Consider the following 19,435-nt stretch of genomic DNA (forward strand, 5'->3'; position numbering starts at 1 on the left):
CTTTCTCTATGACCCCACACACCTGTGTACTATATATGGTGCTTTCTCTATTACCCCATACACCTGTGTACTATATATGGTGCTTTCTCTATTACCCCACATACCTGTGTACTATATATGGTGCTTTCTCTATTACCCCACATACCTGTGTACTATCTATGGTGCTATCTCTATTACCCCACATACCTGTGTACTATATATGGTGCTTTTTCTATTACCTAACACATCTGTGTACTATATATGGTGCTTTCTCTATTACCCCACACACCTGTGTACTATATATGGTGCTATCTCTATTACCCCACACATCTGTGTACTATATATGGTGCTATCTCTATTACCTCACACACCTGTGTACTATATATGGTGCTTTCTCTATTACCCCACATACATGTGTACTATATATAGTGCTTTTTCTATTACCCCATACACGTGTGTACTATATATGGTGCTTTCTCTATTACCCAACACACCTGTGTACTATATATGGTCCTTTCTCTATTACACCAACACATGTGTGTACTATATATGGTGCTATCTCTATTACCCCACACACCTGTGAACTATATATGGTGCTTTCTCTATTACCTCACATACCTGTGTACTATATATGGTGCTTTCTCTATTACCACACATACCTGTGTACTATATATGGTGCTTTCTCTATTACCCCACATACCTGTGTACTATAAATGGTGCTTTCTCTATTACCCCACATACCTGTTTACTATATATGGTACTTTCTCTATTACCCCACACAACTGTGTACTATATATAGTGCTTTCTCTATTACCCCACACACCTGTGTACTATATATGGTGCTTTCTCTATTACCCCACATACCTGTGTACTATATATGGTGCATTCTCTATTACCCCACATACCTGTATACTATATAAGGTGCTATCTCTATTATCCCATACACCTGTGTACTATATATGGTGCTTTCTCTATTACCCAACATACCTGTGTACTATATATGGTGCTTTCTCTATTAGCTCACACACCTGTGTACTATATATGGTGCATTCTCTATTACCTCACACACCTGTGTACTATATATGGTGCTTTCTCTATTAACCCACACACCTGTGTACTATATATGATGCTTTCTCTATTACCCCATACACCTGTGTACTATATATGGTGCTTTCTCTATTACCCCACACACCTCTGTACTATATATGATGCTTTCTCTATTACACCACACACCTGTGTACTATATATGGTGCTTTCTCTATTACCTCACACACCTGTGTACTATATATGGTGCTTTCTCTATTACCTCACACACCTGTGTACTATATATGGTGCTTTCTCTATTACCTCTCACACCTGTGTACTATATATGGTGCTTTCTCTATTACCTCACATACCTGTGTACTATATATAGTGCTTTCTCTATTACCTCTCACACCTGTGTACTATATATGGTGCTTTCTCTATTACCTCACACACCTGTGTATTATATATGGTGCTTTCTCTATTACCTCTCACACCTGTGTACTATATATGGTGCTTTCTCTATTACCTCACACACCTGTGTACTATATATAGTGCTTTCTCTATTACCTCACACACCTGTGTACTATATATGGTGCTATCTCTATTACCACACACACCTGTGTACTATATATTTTGCTTTCTCTATTACCCCATACACCTGTGTACTATATATGGTGCTTTCTCTATTACCCCATACACCTCTGTACTATATATGATGCTTTCTCTATTACCCCACACACCTGTGTACTATATATGGTGTTTCTCTATTACCCCATACACCTGTGTACTATATATGGTGCTTTCTCTATTACCCCACATACCTGTGTACTATATATGGTGCTTTCTCTATTACCCCACACACCTCTGTACTATATATGATGCTTTCTCTATTACCCCACACACCTGTGTACTATATATGGTGCTTTCTCTATTACCCCATACACCTGTGTACTATATATGGTGCTTTCTCTATTACCCCACATACCTGTGTACTATATAAGGTGCTTTCTCTATTACCTCACACACCTCTGTACTATATATGATGCTTTCTCTATTACCCCATACACCTGTGTACTATATATGGTGCTTTCTCTATGACCCCACACACCTGTGTACTATATATGGTGCTTTCTCTATTACCCCATACACCTGTGTACTATATATGGTGCTTTCTCTATTACCCCACATACCTGTGTACTATATATGGTGCTTTCTCTATTAACTCACACACCTGTGTACTATATATGGTGCTTTCTCTATTACCTCACACACCTGTGTACTATATATGATGCATTCTCTATTACCTCACAAACCTGTGTACTATATATGGTGCTTTATCTATTACCTCACACACCTGTGTACTATATATGGTGCTTTCTCTATTACCCCACATACCTGTGTACTATATATGGTGCTTTCTCTATTACCCCACATACCTGTGTACTATATATGGTGCTTTCTCTATTACCCCACACACCTGTATACTATATATGGTGCTTTCTCTATTACCTCACACACCTGTGTACTATATATAGTGCTTTCTCTATTACCCCACATACCTGTGTACTATATATGGTGCTTTCTCTATTACCTCACACACCTGTTACTATATATGGTGCTATCTCTATTACCTCACATACCTGTGTACTATATATGGTGCTTTCTCTATTACCTCACACACCTGTGTACTATAAATGGTGCTTCCTCTATTATCCCACATACCTGTGTACTATATATGGTGCTATCTCTATTACCTCACACACCTGTGTACTATATATGGTGCTTTGCCTATTACCCCACATACCTGTGTACTATATATGGTGCTTTCTCTATTACCCCACATACCTGTGTACTATATATGTTGCTTTCTCTATTACCTCACACACCTGTGTACTATATATGGTGCTTTCTCTATTACCTCACACACCTGTGTACTGTATATGGTGCTTTCTCTATTACCTCACATACCTGTGTACTATATATGGTGCTTTCTCTATTACCCCACATTCCTGTGTACTATATATGGTGCTTTCTCTATTACCCCATACAACTGTATACTATATATGGTGCTTTCTATATTACCCCACATTTCTGTGTACTATATATGGTGCTTTCTCTATTACCCCATACACCTGTGTACTATATATGGTGCTTTCTCTATTACCTCACACACCTGTGTACTATATATTGTGCTTTCTCTATTACCTCACACACCTGTGTACTATATATAGTGCTTTCTCTATTACCTCACACAACTGTGTACTATATATTGTGCTTTCTCTATTACCTCACACACCTGTGTACTATATATGGTGCTTTCTCTATTAACCCACACACCTGTGTACTATATATGATGCTTTCTCTATTACCCCATACACCTGTGTACTATATATGGTGCTTTCTCTATTACCCCACACACCTCTGTACTATATATGATGCTTTCTCTATTACACCACACACCTGTGTACTATATATGGTGCTTTCTCTATTACCTCACACACCTGTGTACTATATATGGTGCTTTCTCTATTACCTCACACACCTCTGTACTATATATGATGCTTTCTGTATTACCCCACACACCTGTGTACTATATATGGTGCTTTTTCTATTACCCCATACTCCTGTGTACTATATATGGTGCTTACTCTATTACCTCACACACCTGTGTACTATATATGGTGCTTTCTCTATTACCTCTCACACCTGTGTACTATATATGGTGCTTTCTCTATTACCCCATACACCTCTGTACTATATATGATGCTTTCTCTATTACCCCACACACCTGTGTACTATATATGGTGCTTTCTCTATTACCCCACATACCTGTGTACTATATAAGGTGCTTTCTCCATTACCTCACACACCTCTGTACTATATATGATGCTTTCTCTATTACCCCATACACCTGTGTACTATATATGGTGCTTTCTCTATGACCCCACACACCTGTGTACTATATATGGTGCTTTCTCTATTACCCCATACACCTGTGTACTATATATGGTGCTTTCTCTATTACCCCACATACCTGTGTACTATATATGGTGCTTTCTCTATTAACTCACACACCTGTGTACTATATATGGTGCTTTCTCTATTACCTCACACACCTGTGTACTATATATGGTGCATTCTCTATTACCTCACAAACCTGTGTACTATATATGGTGCTTTATCTATTACCTCACACACCTGTGTACTATATATGGTGCTTTCTCTATTACCCCACATACCTGTGTACTATATATGGTGCTTTCTCTATCACCCCACATACCTGTGTACTATATATGGTGCTTTCTCTATTACCCCACACACCTGTATACTATATACGGTGCTTTCTCTATTACCTCACACACCTGTGTACTATATATAGTGCTTTCTCTATTACCCCACATACCTGTGTACTATATATGGTGCTTTCTCTATTACCTCACACACCTGTTACTATATATGGTGCTATCTCTATTACCTCACATACCTGTGTACTATATATGGTGCTTTCTCTATTACCTCACACACCTGTGTACTATAAATGGTGCTTCCTCTATTATCCCACATACCTGTGTACTATATATGGTGCTATCTCTATTACCTCACACACCTGTGTACTATATATGGTGCTTTGCCTATTACCCCACATACCTGTGTACTATATATGGTGCTTTCTCTATTACCCCACATACCTGTGTACTATATATGTTGCTTTCTCTATTACCTCACACACCTGTGTACTATATATGGTGCTTTCTCTATTACCTCACACACCTGTGTACTGTATATGGTGCTTTCTCTATTACCTCACATACCTGTGTACTATATATGGTGCTTTCTCTATTACCCCACATTCCTGTGTACTATATATGGTGCTTTCTCTATTACCCCATACAACTGTATACTATATATGGTGCTTTCTCTATTACCCCACATTTCTGTGTACTATATATGGTGCTTTCTCTATTACCCCATACACCTGTGTACTATATATGGTGCTTTCTCTATTACCTCACACACCTGTGTACTATATATTGTGCTTTCTCTATTACCTCACACACCTGTGTACTATATATAGTGCTTTCTCTATTACCTCACACACCTGTGTACTATATATTGTGCTTTCTCTATTACCTCACACACCTGTGTACTATATATTGTGCTTTCTCTATTACCTCACACACCTGTGTACTATATATGATGCTTTCTCTATTACCTCACACACCTGTGTACTATATATGATGCTTTCTCTATTACCTCACACACCTGTGTACTATATATTGTGCTTTCTCTATTACCTCACACACCTCTGTACTATATATGATGCTTTCTGTATTACCCCACACACCTGTGTACTATATATGGTGCTTTTTCTATTACCCCATACTCCTGTGTACTATATATGGTACTTTCTCTATTACCTCACACACCTGTGTACTATATATGGTGCTTTCTCTATTACCTCTCACACCTGTGTACTATATATGGTGCTTTCTCTATTACCTCACATACCTGTGTACTATATATAGTGCTTTCTCTATTACCTCTCACACCTGTGTACTATATATGGTGCTTTCTCTATTACCTCACACACCTGTGTATTATATATGGTGATTTCTCTATTACCTCTCAAACCTGTGTACTATATATGGTGCTTTCTCTATTACCTCACACACCTGTGTACAATATATAGTGCTTTCTCTATTACCTCACACACCTGTGTACTATATATGGTGCTATCTCTATTACCACACACACCTGTGTACTATATATTTTGCTTTCTATATTACCCCATACACCTGTGTACTATATATGGTGCTTTGTCTATTGCCCCCACACCTGTGTACTATATATGGTGCTTTGTATATTGCCCCCATGCAGATGCGTTCTTATACACTGTTGCTAAAATTACAGTAATTAGCCCCTCCCTGTGCGACGGGTCACTTGAGACTCGACCACATCTTATTTGCTTAAATAAAGCAACTGAAGGTTACAAAACGACTTTAATAGATTGCACTGATACTGATTACATTTAGGTGCGACATTTGTAGATCTGAGTACGACTGCGTCTGACTGTATATGCAGCGCTCCAATGACGCAGATTTTTCTCACACAAGTTACGTTGTGCTTCATCTATAACTTTGTATGTGTTTACACCTATTTCCTGTGCGGTTATAGTCACGGGCCGGCGTCTGTATGACACGGTGAGTGATATGTAGGTGTATCTGCGATGCGAATAAAATGCAATATGTAAAGAAAAAAAGTATATTACACCTCTGAGATCTTCTCAGTTATGGCGGGCGTACCACGTGGTATTATGGACAGTATGTGTATGAGGACACACCTGTACCTGTGTACTATACTAAGGAGTGCCCATATTTCCCCACACACTTGTGTACAATATACAGTATATACAGCATTGCCCCACACACCTGTATACTATATAACACCTCCTACTGTACAGCGCACTATATTGTCTCACCTGTGTACTGTATAACACCCTCACTGCTCTCACCTGTGTAGTGTATAACACCCTCACTGCTCTCACCTGTGTAGTGTACAACAACTTCAGTCCTCTCACCTGTGTAGTGTATAACACCCTCACTGCTCTCACCTGTGTAGTGTACAAAAACCTCAGTGCTCTCACCTGTGTAGTGTATAACGCCTACAGTGCTCTCATCTGTGTAGTATATAACACATGCAGTCCTCTCACCTGTGTAGTGTCTAACACCCTCACTGCTCTCACCTGTGTAGTGTATGACACCATCACTGCTCTCAACTGTGTAGTGTATAACACCTACAGTGCTCTCACCTGTGTAGTGTATAACACCCTCACTGCTCTCACCTGTGTAGTGTATAACACCCTCCCTGCTCTCACCTGTGTAGTGTATAACTCCTACAGTGCTCTCATCTGCGTAGTGAATAACACCTACAGTGCTCTGACCTGTGTAGTGTATAACACCTACTGTGCTCTCACCTGTGTAGTGTATAACACCCTCACTGCTCTCACCTGTGTAGTGTATAACACCCTCACTGCTCTCACCTGTGTAGTGTATAACACCTACAGTGCTCTCACCTGTGTAGTGTATAACACCCTCACTGCTCTCACCTGTGTAGTGTACAAAAACCTCAGTCCTCTCACCTGTGTAGTGTATAACTCCCTCACTGCTCTCACCTGTGTAGTGTATAACACCCTCACTGCTCTCACCTGTGTAGTGTATAACACCTACAGTGCTCTCACCTGTGTAGTGAATAACACCCTCACTGCTCTCACCTGTGTAGTGTATAACACCCTAACTGCTCTCACCTGTGTGGTGTATAACACCCTAACTGCTCTCACCTGTGTGGTGTATAACACCCTAACTGCTCTCACCTGTGTAGCGTATAACACCAACAGTGCTCTCAGCTGTGTAGTGTATAACACCCTCACTGTTCTCACCTGTGTAATGTATAATACCCTCCCTGCTCTCACCTGTGTACTGTATAACACCCTCACTGCTCTCAACTGTGTAGTGTATAACACCCTCAGCGCTCTCACCTGTGTAGTGTATAACACTCTCCCTGCTCTCACCTGTGTACTGTATAACACCCTCACTGCTCTCATCTGTGTAGTGTATAACACCATCACTGCTCTCACCTGTGCAGTGTATAACACCCTAACTGCTCTCACCTGTGTGGTGTATAACACCCTAACTGCTCTCACCTGTGTGGTGTATAACACCCTAACTGCTCTCACCTGTGTAGCGTATAACACCAACAGTGCTCTCAGCTGTGTAGTGTATAACACCCTCACTGTTCTCACCTGTGTAATGTATAATACCCTCCCTGCTCTCACCTGTGTACTGTATAACACCCTCACTGCTCTCACCTGTGTAGTGTATAACACCAACAGTGCTCTCACCTGTGTAGTGTACAAAAACCTCAGTGCTCTCACCTGTGTAGTGTATAACGCCTACAGTGCTCTCATCTGTGTAGTATATAACACATGCAGTCCTCTCACCTGTGTAGTGTCTAACACCCTCACTGCTCTCACCTGTGTAGTGTATGACACCATCACTGCTCTCAACTGTGTAGTGTATAACACCTACAGTGCTCTCACCTGTGTAGTGTATAACACCCTCACTGCTCTCACCTGTGTAGTGTATAACACCCTCCCTGCTCTCACCTGTGTAGTGTATAACTCCTACAGTGCTCTCATCTGCGTAGTGAATAACACCTACAGTGCTCTGACCTGTGTAGTGTATAACACCTACTGTGCTCTCACCTGTGTAGTGTATAACACCCTCACTGCTCTCACCTGTGTAGTGTATAACACCCTCACTGCTCTCACCTGTGTAGTGTATAACACCTACAGTGCTCTCACCTGTGTAGTGTATAACACCCTCACTGCTCTCACCTGTGTAGTGTACAAAAACCTCAGTGCTCTCACCTGTGTAGTGTATAATGCCTACAGTGCTCTCATCTGTGTAGTATATAACACATGCAGTCCTCTCACCTGTGTAGTGTATAACACCCTCCCTGCTCTCACCTGTTTAGTGTATAACACCTACATTGCTCTTATCTGTGTAGTGTATGACACCCTCCCTGCTCTCGTCTGTGTAGTACATAACACCTACAGTGCTCTCATCTGTGTAGTGTATAACACCCTCCCTGCTCTCGTCTGTGTAGTACATAACACCTACAGTACTCTCACCTCTGTAGTGTATAACACCTACAGTACTCTCACCTCTGTAGTGTATAACACCTACAGTACTCTCACCTGTGTAGTGTATAACACCTACAGTGCTCTCACCTGTGTAGTGTATAACACCCTCCCTGCTCTCACCTGTGTAGTGTATAACACCCTAACTGCTCTCAGCTGTGTAGTGTATAACACCCTCACTGCTTTCACCTGTGTAGTGTATAACACACTCCCTGCTCTCACCTGTGTAGTGTATAACACCCTCACTGCTCTCAGCTGTGTAGTGTATAACACCCTCACTGCTCTCACCTGTGTAGTGTATAACACCCTCACTGCTCTCACCTGTGTAGTGTATAACACCCTCACTGTTCTCACCTGTGTAGTGTATAACACCCTCACTGCTCTCACCTGTGTAGTGTATAACACCAACAGTGCTCTCACCTGTGTGGTGTATAACACCCTCACTGCTCTCACCTGTGTAGTGTATAACACCAACAGTGCTCTCAGCTGTGTACTGTATAACACCCTCCCTGCTCTCACCTTTGTAGTGTATAACACCCTCACTGCTCTCAGCTGTGTAGTGTATAACACCCTCACTGCTTTCACCTGTGTAGTGTATAACACACTCCCTGCTCTCACCTGTGTAGTGTATAACACCCTCACTGCTCTCAGCTGTGTAGTGTATAACACCCTCACTGCTCTCACCTGTGTAGTGTATAACACCCTCACTGCTCTCACCTGTGTAGTGTATAACACCCTCACTGTTCTCACCTGTGTAGTGTATAACACCCTCACTGCTCTCACCTGTGTAGTGTATAACACCAACAGTGCTCTCACCTGTGTGGTGTATAACACCCTCCCTGCTCTCACCTGTGTAGTGTATAACACCAACAGTGCTCTCAGCTGTGTACTGTATAACACCCTCACTGTTCTCACCTGTGTAGTGTATAATACCCTCCCTGCTCTCACCTGTGTACTGTATAACAACCTCACTGCTCTCACCTGTGTAGGGTATAACACCCTCAGTGCTCTCACCTGTGTACTGTATAACACCCTCACTGCTCTCACCTGTGTAGTGTATAACACCCTCATTGCTCTCATCTGTGTAGTGTATAACACCAACAGTGCTCTCACCTGTGTAGTGTACAACAACCTCAGTGCTCTCACCTGTGTAGTGTATAACACCTTCACTGCTCTCACCTGTGTAGTGTATAACACTCTCCATGCTCTCACCTGTGTACTGTATAACACCCTCACTGCTCTCACCTGTGTAGTGTATAACACCCTCACTGCTCTCACCTGTGTAGTGTATAACACCAACAGTGCTCTCACCTGTGTAGTGTACAACAACCTCAGTGCTCTCACCTGTGTAGTGTATAACGCCTACAGTGCTCTCATCTGTTTAGTATATAACACATGCAGTCCTCTCACCTGTGTAGTGTATAACACTCTCACTGCTCTCACCTGTGTAGTGTATAACACCCTCACTGCTCTCACCTGTGTAGTGTATAACACCCTCACTGCTCTCACCTGTGTAGTGCATAACACCCTCCCTGCTCTTGTCTGTGTAGTACATAACACCTACAGTACTCTCACCTCTGTAGTGTATAACACCTACAGTACTCTCACCTGTGTAGTGTATAACACCTACAGTGCTCTCACCTGTGTAGTGTATAACACCATCACTGCTCTCACCTGTGTAGTGTATAACACCCTCACTGCTCTCAGCTGTGTAGTGTATAACACCCTCACTGCTTTCACCTGTGTAGTGTATAACACACTCCCTGCTCTCACCTGTGTAGTGTATAACACCCTCACTGCTCTCAGCTGTGTAGTGTATAACACACTCCCTGCTCTCACCTGTGTAGTGTATAACACCCTCACTGCTCTCAGCTGTGTAGTGTATAACACCCTCACTGCTCTCACCTGTGTAGTGTATAACACCCTCGCTGCTCTCACCTGTGTAGTGTATAACACCAACAGTGCTCTCACCTGTGTGGTGTATAACACCCTCCCTGCTCTCACCTGTGTAGTGTATAACACCAACAGTGCTCTCAGCTGTGTACTGTATAACACCCTCACTGTTCTCACCTGTGTAGTGTATAATACCCTCCCTGCTCTCACCTGTGTACTGTATAACAACCTCACTGCTCTCACCTGTGTAGTGTATAACACCCTCAGTGCTCTCACCTGTGTACTGTATAACACCCTCACTGCTCTCACCTGTGTAGTGTATAACACCCTCATTGCTCTCACCTGTGTAGTGTATAACACCAACAGTGCTCTCACCTGTGTAGTGTACAACAACCTCAGTGCTCTCACCTGTGTAGTGTATAACACCTTCACTGCTCTCACCTGTGTAGTGTATAACACTCTCCATGCTCTCACCTGTGTACTGTATAACACCCTCACTGCTCTCACCTGTGTAGTGTATAACACCCTCACTGCTCTCACCTGTGTAGTGTATAACACCAACAGTGCTCTCACCTGTGTAGTGTACAACAACCTCAGTGCTCTCACCTGTGTAGTGTATAACGCCTACAGTGCTTTCATCTGTTTAGTATATAACACATGCAGTCCTCTCACCTGTGTAGTGTATAACACTCTCACTGCTCTCACCTGTGTAGTGTATAACACCTACAGTGCTCTCACCTGTGTAGTGTATAACACCCTCCCTGCTCTCACCTGTGTAGTGTATAACACCCTAACTGCTCTCAGCTGTGTAGTGTATAACACCATCACTGCTCTCACCTGTGTAGTGTATAACACCCTCCCTGCTCTCACCTTTGTAGTGTATAACACCCTCACTGCTCTCAGCTGTGTAGTGTATAACACCCTCACTGCTTTCACCTGTGTAGTGTATAACACACTCCCTGCTCTCACCTGTGTAGTGTATAACACCCTCACTGCTCTCAGCTGTGTAGTGTATAACACCCTCACTGCTCTCACCTGTGTAGTGTATAACACCCTCACTGCTCTCACCTGTGTAGTGTATAACACCCTCACTGTTCTCACCTGTGTAGTGTATAACACCCTCACTGCTCTCACCTGTGTAGTGTATAACACCAACAGTGCTCTCACCTGTGTGGTGTATAACACCCTCCCTGCTCTCACCTGTGTAGTGTATAACACCAACAGTGCTCTCAGCTGTGTTCTGTATAACACCCTCACTGTTCTCACCTGTGTAGTGTATAATACCCTCCCTGCTCTCACCTGTGTACTGTATAACAACCTCACTGCTCTCACCTGTGTAGTGTATAACACCCTCAGTGCTCTCACCTGTGTACTGTATAACCCCCTCACTGCTCTCACCTGTGTAGTGTATAACACCCTCATTGCTCTCACCTGTGTAGTGTATAACACCAACAGTGCTCTCACCTGTGTAGTGTACAACAACCTCAGTGCTCTCACCTGTGTAGTGTATAACACCTTCACTGCTCTCACCTGTGTAGTGTATAACACTCTCCATGCTCTCACCTGTGTACTGTATAACACCCTCACTGCTCTCACCTGTGTAGTGTATAACACCCTCACTGCTCTCACCTGTGTAGTGTATAACACCAACAGTGCTCTCACCTGTGTAGTGTACAACAACCTCAGTGCTCTCACCTGTGTAGTGTATAACGCCTACAGTGCTTTCATCTGTTTAGTATATAACACATGCAGTCCTCTCACCTGTGTAGTGTATAACACTCTCACTGCTCTCACCTGTGTAGTGTATAACACCCTCACTGCTCTCACCTGTGTAGTGTATAACACTCTCACTGCTCTCACCTGTGTAGTGTATAACACCCTCCCTGCTCTCACCTGTGTAGTGTATAACACCTACAGTGCTCTCATCTGTGTAGTGTATAACACCTACAGTGCTCTGACCTGTGTAGTGTATAACACCTACAGTGCTCTGACCTGTGTAGTGTATAACACCCTCACTGCTCTCACCTGTGTAGTGTTTAACACCCTCACTGCTCTCACCTGTGTAGTGTTTAACACCCTCACTGCTCTCACCTGTGTAGTGTATAACACCCTCACTGCTCTCACCTGTGTAGTGTATAACACCTACAGTGCTCTCACCTGTGTAGTGTATAACACCCTCCCTGCTCTCACCTGTTTAGTGTATAACACCTACAGTGCTCTCACCTGTGTAGTGTATAACACCCTCACTGCTCTCTCCTGTGTAGTATATAACACCCTCACTGCTCTCAGCTGTGTAGTGTATAACACCCTACCTGCTCTCACCTGTGTAGTGTATAACACCCTCACTGCTCTCACCTGTGTAGTGTATAACACCCTCACTGCTCTCACCTGTGTAGTGTATAACACCCGCCCTGCTCTCACCTGTGTAGTGTATAACACCCTTACTGCTCTCAGCTGTGTAGTGTATAACACCCACAGTGCTCTCATCTGTGTAATATATAACACCCTCACTGCTCTCACCTGTGTAGTGTATAACACCCACAGTGCTCTCATCTGTGTAATATATAACACCCTCAGTGCTCTCACCTGTGTAGTGTATAACACCCTCACTGCTCTCAGCTGTGTAGTGTATAACACCCTCACTGCTCTCACCTGTGTAGTGTATAACACCCTCCCTGCTCTCACCTGTGTAGTGTATAACACCCTCACTGCTCTCACCTGTGTAGTGTATAACACCCTCACTGCTCTCAGCTGTGTAGTGTATAACACCCTCCCTGCTCTCACCTGTGTAGTGTATAACACCCTCACTGCTCTCAGCTGTGTAGTGTATGACACCCTCACTGCTCTCACCTGTGTAGTGTATAACACCCTCCCTGCTCTCACCTGTGTAGTGTATAACACCCTCACTGCTCTCACCTGTGTAGTGTATAACACCAACAGTGCTCTCACCTGTGTGGTGTATAACACTCTCACTGCTCTCACCTGTGTAGTGTATAACACCAACAGTGCTCTCAGCTGTGTACTGTATAACACCCTCACTGTTCTCACCTGTGTAGTGTATAATACCCTCCCTGCTCTCACCTGTGTACTGTATAACACCCTCACTGCTCTCACCTGTGTAGTGTATAACACCCTCAGTGCTCTCACCTGTGTACTGTATAACACCCTCACTGCTCTCACCTGTGTAGTGTATAACACCCTCATTGCTCTCACCTGTGTAGTGTATAACACCAACAGTGCTCTCACCAGTGTAGTGTACAACAACATCAGTGCTCTCACCTGTGTAGTGTATAACACCTTCACTGCTCTCACCTGTGTAGTGTATAACACTCTCCCTGCTCTCACCTGTGACCTGTATAACACCCTCACTGCTCTCACCTGTGTAGTGTATAACACCCTCACTTCTCTCACCTGTGTAGTGTATAACACCCTCACTGCTCTCACCTGTGTAGTGTATAACACCAACAGTGCTCTCACCTGTGTAGTGTACAACAACCTCAGTGCTCTCACCTGTGTAGTGTACAACAACCTCAGTGCTCTCACCTGTGTAGTGTATAACGCCTACAGTGCTCTCATCTGTTTAGTATATAACACATGCAGTCCTCTCACCTGTGTAGTGTATAACACTGTCACTGCTCTCACCTGTGTAGTGTATAACACCCTCACTGCTCTCACCTGTGTAGTGTATAACACCCTCCCTGCTCTCACCTGGGTAGTGTATAACACCTACTGTGCTCTCATCTGTGTAGTGTATAACACCTACAGTGCTCTCACCTGTGTAGTGTATAACACCCTCACTGCTCTCACCTGTGTAGTGTATAACACCCTCACTGCTCTCACCTGTGTAGTGTATAACACCAACAGTGCTCTCACCTGTGTAGTGTATAACACCCTCACTGCTCTCACCTGTGTAGTGTATAACACCCTCCCTGCTCACACCTGTTTAGTGTATAACACCTACATTGCTCTTATCTGTGTAGTGTATGACACCCTCGCTGCTCTCACCTGTGTAGTGTAAAACACCTACAGTGCTCTCATCTGTGTAGTGTATAACACCTACAGTGCTCTTACCTGTGTAGTGTATAACACCAACAGTGCTCTCACCTGTGTAATGTATAACACCCTCACTGCTCTCACCTGTGTAGTGTACAACACCCTCACTGCTCTCACCTGTGTAGTGTATAACACCTACTGTGCTCTCACCTGTGTAGTGTATAACACCCTCACTGCTCTCACCTGTGTAGTGTATAACACCTACAGTGCTCTCATCTGTGTAGTGTATAACACCCTCACTGCTCTCACCTGTGTAGTGTATAACACCCTCACTGCTCTCACCTGTGTAGTGTATAACACCCTCACTGCTCTCACCTGTGTAGTGTATAACACCCTCACTGCTCTCACCTGTGTAGTGTATAACACCCTCACTGCTCTCAGCTGTGTAGTGTATAACACCCTCACTGTTCTCACCTGTGTAGTGTATAACACCCTCCCTGCTCTCACCTTTGTAGTGTATAACACCCTCACTGCTCTCACCTGTGTAGTGTATAACACCTACAGTGCTCTCACCTGTGTAGTGTATAACACCCGCCCTGCTCTCACCTGTTTAGTGTATAACACCCTCACTACTCTCACCTGTGTAGTGTATAACACCCTCACTGCTCTCACCTGTGTAGTGTATAACAACCTCACTGCTCTCACCTGTGTAGTGTATAACACCATCACTGCTCTCACCTGTGTAGTGTATAACACCCTAACTGCTCTCAGCTGTGTAGTGTATAACACCCTCACTACTCTCACCTGTGTAGTGTATAACACCCTCACTGCTCTCACCTGTGTAGTGTATAACACCCTCCCTGCTCTCACCTGTGTAGTGTATAACACCCTCTCTGCTCTCACCTTTGTAGTGTATAACACCCTCACTGCTCTCACCTGTGTAGTGTATAACACCTACAGTGCTATCACCTGTGTAGTGTATAACACCCTCCCTGCTCTCACCTGTGTAGTGTATAACACCCTCACTACTCTCACCTGTGTAGTGTATAACACCCTCACTGCTCTCACCTGTGTAGTGTATAACAACCTCACTGCTCTCACCTGTGTAGTGTATAACACCCTAACTGCTCTCACCTGTGTAGTGTATAACACCCTAACTGCTCTCAGCTGTGTACTGTATAACACCCTCACTGCTCTCAGCTGTGTAGTGTATAACACCCTCACTGCTCTCACCTGTGTAGTGTATAACACCCTCACTGCTCTCACCTGTGTAGTGTATAACACCCTCACTGGCCTCAGCTGTGTAGTGTATAACACCCTCACTGCTCTCACCTGTGTAGTGTATAAAACCTACAGTGCTCTCACCTGTGTAGTGTATAACACCCTCAGTGCTCTCACCTGTGTAGTGTATAACACCCTCACTCCTCTCACCTGTGTAGTGTATAACACCCTCACAGCTCTCACCTGTGTAGTGTATAACACCCTCACTGCTCTCACCTGTGTAGTGTATAACACCCTCACTGCTCTCACCTGTGTAGTGTATAACACCTACAGTGCTCTCACCTGTGTAGTGTATAACACCCTCACTGCTCTCACCTTTGTAGTGTATAACACCCTCACTGCTCTCACCTGTGTAGTGTATAACACCCTCAGTGCTCTCATCTGTGTAGTATATAACACCTACAGTGCTCTCACCTGTGTAGTATATAACACCTACAGTGCTTTCACCTGTGTATTGTATAACACCTACAGTGCTCTCACCTGTGTAGTGTACAACACCCTCAGTGCTCTCATCTGTGTAGTATATAACACCTGCAGTGCTTTTACCTGTGTAGTGTACAACACCCACAGTGCTCTCATCTGTGTAGTGTATAACACCTGCAGTGCTCTCACCTGTGTAGTGTATAACACCCTCACTGCTCTCACCTGTGTAGTGTACAACACCCACAGTGCTCTCATCTGTGTAGTGTATAACACCTGCAGTGCTCTCACCTGTGTAGTGTATAACACCTACAGTGCTTTCACCTGTGTAGTGTATAACACCTACAGTGCTTTCACCTGTGTAGTGTATAACACCTACAGTGCTCTCACCTGTGTAGTGTACAACACCCTCAGTGCTCTCATCTGTGTAGTGTATAACACCTACAGTGCTCTCATCTGTGTAGTGTATGACACCTACAGTGCTCTCATCTGTGTAGTGTATAACACCTGCAGTGCTCTCACCTGTGTAGTGTATAACACCTACAGTGCTCTCATCTGTGTATTATATAACTTCTACAGTGCTCTCATCTGTGTAGTGTATAACACCTACAGTCCTCTCACGTCTGTAGTGTATAACACCTACAGTACTCTCACCTCTGTAGTGTATAACACCTACAGTACTCTCACCTCTGTAGTGTATAACACCTACAGTACTCTCACCTCTGTAGTCTATAAAACCTACAGTACTCTCACCTGTCTGGTGTATAACATCCCCACTGCTCTCACCTGTATAGTGTATAACAACCCAGGTGCTCTCACCTGTGTACTGTATAACACCCCACTGTTCTTACCTATGTACTGTATAAGACCCCCACTGTTCTCACCTGTGTATTGTGTAACAGCCTCACTGTTTTCACCTGTGTATAACACCCCCGTTGCTCTCACCTGTATAGTGTAGAACACATCCACTGCTCTCATCTGTGTAGTGTATAACACCCCAAGTGCCCACACCTATGTAGGGAATTGGTTTGAAATACTGCCGGCTGCATGGCCTGCGGTTCGATTCCCGTCAGCGGCAGCCCGACAGGAGCAGAGTGCGACGCAGCGGAAGCCCGACAGCGCTGGAAATCCCGATCGTGTATAGGTAAGTATTTACTAACCTAACCTAACCCACCTAACCCTAACCCTCCTTAGGGGTGCCTAATCCTAACTTACCCCCCAAGTGCCTAACCCTAATCCCCCCTCTAAGTGCCTAACCCTAACCACCCCCTTCCCCGCTGCCTAAACCTAAATCCCACGGGGGGGTGCCTAACCCTAAGTCCCCCCCGGGGGTGCCTAACCCTAACCCTCCTCCCCCGCGGCTGTCTGCTCGCGGCACCCGGCATCCCTAAGATCGGGGTGCCGGGCGCCGGTCTCCCTGTGCACTGTATAACACCCCTTTTCTCTCACCTGTGCAGAAGACATCATACTTGATCATCCCTGAGAACTTGTAGACATAGAATCCTCCTGGACAGGCTTTAACCGCAATGCTCCATGTAGTGATATTCCCATACAGTGAGTTGCTGATTAGCGGTATCACCTTTATCCCATCTCCGATATACGGGTGTTTTTCTGCCAGAGAAAATGGTTCCACGGACCCACATTTCAGAGGCCCAACTGGTCCTTCTTTAATGCTGACTGTTTTTCCAACATATCGGTACCAGCCGACTTTATATCGGTCTGTCAGGAAGCTGCCACTGGATGCAATGGTGGACAGTTGGTTGGCTCCATTTAGTACCTGGGGGCTTACACAGGGGTCAGCACACTGAGCAGCACCATTGATATTCAGACAGTCCTGATCATTGGGACAGACACGACCAGAGCACAGGGCCTCACTGTTACTGAAACACAAGTAAACCCCATTCTTATTCACACAGGCATCTGTTGCGGAGCATTTGTTCAGCACTGGATCAGCACATTCATTAATGTCCAAGCAGACCTTCTTCTGTATGTCCCATGTGTATCCATGGGGGCAGCACGGAGAACTGGTGCAGAACGTCATTCCCGTGCAGCTTTGTCCATTTCCAACAAAGCCAGCCTTGCAGGAGCAGATGGCGTAGCCGGTCATCACATCACATACAGAGTTAGACGGATAACAGTTACTGCAGGTTTTCACATCTATTTAAAACAGAAAAGAAGCCGTGAATGGATCTGTAACTCACACAGACTGGGGTCAGCCCGACTAAAGGTCCCGAGAATACAGCTTATTCATCTAGTGGAGGCTAACGGCCAGTGTCAGACTGGGGCATGAAGGGCCCACCGGGGAATGCAGTGGTATGGTCCCATGCTTAAGGGGTGTGTTTATCCATCAGAGGGGGTGTGGCCAGTCACCCAAAATGCTTGGCTAATCAATATGGCTAGATTCTATAGAAGGAAACCAATCACCCATATTGATCAGTGGTACTGCTCCACCATGTAACTGACCATCTTATAGCGTAACAAAGTATAATTTGAGGTCTGGAACCTGACACCTTGAAGAGAGGGTGGGCCGTTAGGCAGTGGGGCCCACCAGGGATTTCCCCTGTACCCCTCTGGGCCAGTCCAACCCAGCTAATGGCACCACTTCACCAGGGCAGATTGGGGGATAAAATGAGGGTTATTTACTAACATTGCACAGAGGTGCAGAAATCACAGCAACCGTCCAGTAATTATTAGATGCAAGTTAGACTGTAAAAGCAGATGTCTGATTGGCTGCTGTGGTTTATTTGCTCATCTGTGTACAAGTAAATAGTTGTGATTCTGACTGATACCAGCTGGCAAGACATCGGCACTTGTATTTACCCCAAACAGTTGGCAATCAAATAAGATGGTTCTCCAAATTAGTCCTGCAATTGTACTAACATATGTGTGGGGCTCTGTAAGGTATATGGGACCACCCCTACATCACTGCAATGGGCGTGGCTACACTGACAGGGGAGTGTCCATTCCAGCCATTGGGGCCCATTTATCAATAATCGTATGCTCAATGCGATCTGGGCGTGATATTAGCTCCAATGATCGCATTGCAGGATGCGTTTATACAGCTGGAATGTTTGGTTCCGGAGGGAGCTCGTCCTTGCGATGTGCTCATAGTGAAGAGACCGCATCAGCTCCCAGCAATACTGC

At 44.4% G+C, this 19,435-nt stretch overlaps 1 protein-coding gene across 1 annotated transcript in view; it reads right to left on the minus strand.

Annotated features, from left to right (window-relative positions):
* Window positions 1-18,442, minus strand: part of LOC148473139 (uncharacterized) — a 79,388-nt gene extending 60,946 nt beyond the window's left edge. Inside the window, exon 1 of the mRNA XM_088460043.1 lies at window positions 17,741-18,442. Coding sequence (XP_088316169.1) covers window positions 17,741-18,398 — 658 coding nt within the window. The 5' untranslated portion in view covers window positions 18,399-18,442. The remainder of the gene's footprint in view (window positions 1-17,740) is intronic.
* Window positions 18,443-19,435: the final 993 nt, after the last annotated feature.

The sequence above is a fragment of the Taudactylus pleione genome, unplaced genomic scaffold, assembly GCF_031769625.1.
Source record: "Taudactylus pleione unplaced genomic scaffold, aTauple2 ptg000966l, whole genome shotgun sequence".
NCBI lineage: Eukaryota > Metazoa > Chordata > Amphibia > Anura > Myobatrachidae > Taudactylus > Taudactylus pleione.